Source organism: Micromys minutus (genome assembly GCF_963924665.1).
Source record: "Micromys minutus genome assembly, contig: SUPER_22_unloc_2, whole genome shotgun sequence".
Taxonomy (NCBI): Eukaryota; Metazoa; Chordata; class Mammalia; order Rodentia; family Muridae; genus Micromys; species Micromys minutus.
The window spans coordinates 87,042-92,744 of NW_027667989.1; the positions used below are offsets into that span (position 1 = coordinate 87,042).

The 5,703-nt window shown below is 42.6% G+C and overlaps 1 protein-coding gene across 1 annotated transcript; it reads left to right on the forward strand.

The window, feature by feature from the left end:
- Positions 1–2,541: 2,541 nt before the first annotated feature.
- LOC308435409 (putative sperm motility kinase W) lies at positions 2,542–3,885 on the forward strand (the record flags this gene model as incomplete). The annotated part of the gene is made up of 1 exon (XM_080942650.1): positions 2,542–3,885. A coding segment is annotated over one exon (1,344 nt), but the record flags the coding sequence as incomplete, so codon positions are not given.
- Positions 3,886–5,703: the final 1,818 nt, after the last annotated feature.

Genomic DNA, 5,703 nt, shown 5'->3' on the forward strand with positions numbered 1-5,703 from the left:
AAAAAATTACATGGTTCTCTCCCTAGATGCTGAAAATGCATTTGACAAAATACTGCAGGCATTCATGTTAAAAGTACTAGAAAGACCGAGAATTGAAAGCACAAACTGAAACATAATAAAAGCAACATAGAGCAAAGCAACAGGCCAGATCAAATAACATGGAGAGATACATGAAGCAATCCCAATAAGATGAATGAGAAGTCAACAAGACCCACTCTCCTGTATCTATCCAAAAAGGCCTCAATCTTCTACCTAGAGCAATAAGACAACAAAATGGAATCAAGGGGATACAACTTGTCAGATAAGTAGTCAGGGTATCACTATTTGCCAATGATATGATAGTATAGATAAGCAACTTAGAAAATTCTACCAGAAAACCTCTATATCCCATAAAGAACTTCAGCAACGTGATAAAATTAACTAAAATAAATATGCATCCTTCCTCTCTACAAATGAGAAATTTGTTCAGAGAGAAACTAGGGAAACAACACATTTCACAATAGTCAGAAATAATATAAAATATATTGGGGGTAAAAATAACCAAATAAGTAAAAGATCCTTAGGACAAGAACTTCAATTTGCTCAAAAAGAAAATCAAAGAAGACCTCAGAAAAATTAGAACTCTCTCATATTCATGGCTTGATATAGTTAACACATAAATATATATACACAGACACACAGAGACAAAGACAGACACAGACACACACAGACACAGGCACAGACACAGACACAGACCCAGACACAGGAACAGGCACAGGCACAGGCACCAAAACAGACACAGACACAGACACAGACACAGGCACAGACACAGACAGACACAGACACAAGAAGGCAAAGAAGTAGAAAGTGGAGCCTCAAGGCAACTCTGCTTCTAAACGCAAAGTTTTCAGGAAGATAAAAAAGCCCTTGGGAAGAAAGCAGCCACTGCTAAAACCAGAGATACAAACAAAGGAGCTTTCTGATCAAGAGGCAACCATTCCTGAGACCAAAGGAAAGAATAAAGGGAAGGAAGCCAATAGAAATGTGGGATAGAAAATCCTCAGGCTGAGGAATGGACTCTGCCATTCTAAAACAAACTCAAACTCAGTGAAGCTCACAGTGAAGAAAGTAATAGTGAGACAGAAAGGGAAATACCCATGGTCATCTATGGCACACACCCATCTTCTCTGATAAAAAGGAGGAGGTCAAGGAGCTGCTGCCTAACACATTCATAAAGCACGATGTCCAGTCTGTACATGGCTACATTACAAAGAAGCCAAAGGAAATCACACTGAAGGGTGTTTCAATGGCAATTTTCGAGTCTTGGTGGCAACCACTGGTACTGCCTAAGGTAGACATGGTGGTTCAGAGCTGTTCATCAAAGAATGTGGAGTCTTGTCGAGGACCAGCGGAGACCCAGAGATACAAGCCTGAGGAGAAGGGGTTCTGACTAGCCAGGGGGCAGAGAAATCTCTGCAGAGAGCACACAGAAAGTGCGCCCCTGCCCTGCCTGATCCAGGGACCAGGAATCCATCATTGGGAAGGAACTCTGGAAGAATATCTAGATGGCAGAGGTAAGCAGGATGGCAGCCATGGTGCTTTCAGGGGACAGCATTGTGGATGCAGGAACTATCAGAAACACAGGCAGGAACAGTGAAGAGGAGGAGGAACTTCAGACAAAGTTCAGAGGAAGAATGGGAGGTTGCAACAAAAGAAACAGATTCCAGAACAAAGGCAAGAAGAAGAGTTTTAGTAAAGTAGTAGAGGCAAGAAGAAACTGTTCCCACTGGGGAGCCCAGGGCCCTTCCTGCTCTGAGTCCCAGTGCTTCCTTCCTGTTTGATCATTGCACTTTGATTGGGCCTCCTTATTTGCAGAGGGAGGCTTCTGAACTGTCCAAGCACTAATCATAAACTGTCTTTATTTTGGAAAGTGATAGGAATAAATAAATTAATCAATAAATATCCTGAAGAGGACTAAACAAGGGCTCTCTTATTGGACCTTCAGTACACCTCCCAGGTGCTGCTCCTCTAACTGGAGGCTCATGAGCCTAAAGAGCTGGAGGGTGCAGAGCTGACCAAAGCTCTCTCTCTGGCTGCAGCTTTAAAACACTTCCCTGGTGCAGCAGATGCCCTCTGCAGCCTGTAACTTCTAAACAAGTAAATATCTGTCTTTTGATCTGCTGAAGAAGATGATAGAGGATAGTCTCATTTTCATGAAAGTGGAAATAACCCTGTGGCTCAGAGTGGAAACAGCCACACTGCAGGATAACCCTATCTCCATGGTGAAGTTCATGCTCTGACCTCACAAAGAACCACTGTGATAGAAGAATGAATGTCCTCAGTATAAGACTGTGGACTAGCCTGTGAGTTTTGTCCAGATAGAGCAGGAAGCTGATTTGGGTGACCTGTGGGACTCGTTCAGAGTTGACTAGATTGTTCATTTTCAGGTTGTATTATCTCACAACCTCTGTGCACCAGAGCACAGGGAACAGCCTCATGGACAGCAATTTAAAAACAGAGACTTTGAGAAGTCAGTATAATGTGGGTTTCTTACTTGGCCAGGGTTCATTTGGCACTGTGAAATTGGCCTGGCACCTGAAAACCAAGGCTCTGGTTGCCATCAAAACGGTACAGATTAGCGAGAAGAACATCAGGTGGATCCAGACAGAAAGAGCAATATTGGAGACACTACAACATCCTTACATCATTCGCCTTTTCCAAGTCTTAGAAACAGCAAGTAACATACATTTTATATTGGAATATGTCCCAGGAGGAAACTTATTTGAAATAGTAAGAGACCAAGGCCAACTGTCGGAGGAGGAGGCAAAAAAAACATTTGGACAGATAGTTTCGGGAATAAAATTCTGCCACCAACGAGATATTGTACACGGAGATATCAAGCCGGATAACATAGTAAGAGATGCTAAAGGTAATATCAAAATAATAGACTTTGGCCTAGCCAGGAGATGCAGACCTGGGAAATTAATGAAAGTGCCACGTGGAGCCAGAATATATTTTGCCCCAGAGCTTATATTAAGGGAGCCCTACGAGGGAAAGAAGGCGGATGTGTGGAGTTTGGGCGTGCTGCTCTTTTTTATTACAGCAGGGTTCTTCCCGTTTAGAGGAGAGACCATCAAAGAGATCAGTAAAAATATTTTAACAGGGACCTATGCTGTTCCACGTTTACTCTCTAGACAACTGGAGAACCTGATCCACCAAGTCCTCACGGTTCCCCCAGAGATGAGGCCTTCCATCGAAGAAATTGAAAACCATCCATGGGTGAGGAAGTGCGAAATAACCATCTCGACCAAGATAGACCCAGACTTCAAAATCATTGATATGCTGTGTGACATGGGATACAATGCCATCCAGATTTTGAATTCCCTGCACAAAAAGAAATACGATGCACCAATGGGTGCATATCTAACATTAAAAGCACATGTAGACCTAGGGCATAAGCATGGATCTCCCTCTTCAGCCAAGGCTGTGGATCCCTGTCCTACACCATCCGCATCCCCAACACATACTCTTCCCCTAAAGAGAAGGGCCAGTGAGCCAAACTTTGGCCTCCTCCACATCAGGCCCTCAGAAGAGCAGGGGCCTGTTCCACTGAAACCATCGGGACACAAGTTGGCCAGGAGTGTGTCCCTGCCTCCCATTGCTCTGCATTACCCCTGTAAGCAGAGCAGAGCTTCTAGCAGTGTCCCACATTCAAGAGCAGTGGCTGGCCCATGTGTGTGTAACAACGTATTAGAAATCGAAACACTCCCGACTACTTCACAAGACTCTGAAATTGAAATAAAATCTCCCTGTCAGAAGATTGGGCGACTGAAGAAATTTCGTAGGTGGATACGGAATTGCTTCTCCAACATCTGCTGCTTTCCCTGTGCACGAAGGAAAAAATGACAACATCCATTCTCCAAAAAAATGGCTCCCCTGGAAGAGATAGTGAGAAAAACCCAATGAGAAGGTAAGCAAGTTTGCCAGGTGGGGATGCATCTCAGCTCTGAATTTTATTGTCTCTGTTTTATTCATGTCTTCTTATTAGAAAAAAATCAAAAAGATGTATTTTTTGGAGTCTGTCGGGATGACAAGATTTCTTTCTTTCTCTTTTTTATTTGCAATTGATTTTCAGGTCTTTTAAAAAATAAACAAACTTATTTAAAAAAAAAACAGATAAATATACAGATTTTCAAAGCATTTGTGCATAAAACTATATGAAAATATTTTTTCAGTACTTAATTGATTTTTATAGGTTTGATAGTACTCTAAATTTACTAGCTATGATAAGCATAAAATACATATAAAATAAATGTAATATGGAAATGTCGAAGTTTTCTTGATATGTAAAGATTAAACATAATGATTTTTAAATAACAAGGATTGCCACAAGGCTGCATTCTTAGCTCTTGAATTATTAATGCTTTAGGGTCTAGAGGTTTACCACACTCTTAGGGGGTGCTATAAGCTTATTTTCAGAAATTATTTCTATCCCAGCTGGATTAAACCCTGATACTTAACATCTGAGGAAAAAACCTTTTTGGAGAATGCCTAGGTGGGATCTAAGGCAACTGAACTAGCAGTAACCATCAAGTGTCTGTGGGTACAGCCAGAGTGAAAGGGGGCATGTATACCTGTCGTCTGTGGGGAAAATATCCAGGTAGAGATTATGCTTGGAGACCTAGTGCTTGAAATAGTGACAATGGTTGAGGTACAAGGTGGCCATATCAATGTCTTTCTATAATTCAATTGGAAGGCACAGTGTACTAAGCCCTGTGAATTCTCACATTGCTGCTATGTTTCTTACATTGGGTATCAGATGTGGATTCCCAGTTTTTAGGTGTCTTACATTGCTCAGAGATGAAATGGTTTCAATGTCACCATATTCTCCACTGTGGCATTCAGAGCCTAGGCAGACAGCAGCATTCTAATCTTTCAAACCATCTTGAAACCAGGGCTGAGGAGCTGCCAGAGGATCTTCACAGTCAACAGACTCAAGGCAACAGAACTTCAAACTGACTCTCCCAGCACACTCACCTCTCACATTCTACACTGTCCTTTCCTCCCATCATTTGCCCTGATACCAACAAGAAGAAATGTGCTCCCCATGAGCACAACAAATGCCTGCTCCAGAACACAGAAATGTGAAGCCTCCTGACACAGCAGCATTGTTGCTGGCTTACCTAAGCATTCAGTAAATGTGCTGTCTCAGGCAGCTACTGTGCAGGCCACAGGACACTCAAAGTGTCTCTATTCAGATTCCTACACATGTGCTCACCTAGGATGCACCTTCATGGTTTCTCACAATAACCAGTTGCCTTAGGTATCACTCTAAACCTGCAGCAACATTTGAACTAGCCATCCTCCTGAGAGTCAGCCCCAGAAGGATTGGGACATTGTATGTAGCTGACAGCAGTGCCATTGGCGGACATAGAAAGTGGGCTTCAGGTGTGAGAGAAAGTCCAGGCTTCTGTCTGCCTGACAGTGTTAGGAAACTCGTTGCTGGGCTCAAGAACCGTGCACTGAGGTTTAGAGAACACAGAAAGACAGAGTGCTTCCATCATGGAGACCACTCAGCCTGTGTGACCTGCTTTCCTGTGGGTTTGATGGGAGTAGTTACACAGCACATCTTTTGCACTTTGCCCAGAAAAGCTGTAAATCTTTTGAATGATCCAAAAAGGCTTTTATTCCTAAGAATCTTGAAGATTTGCATCCTAACCACTG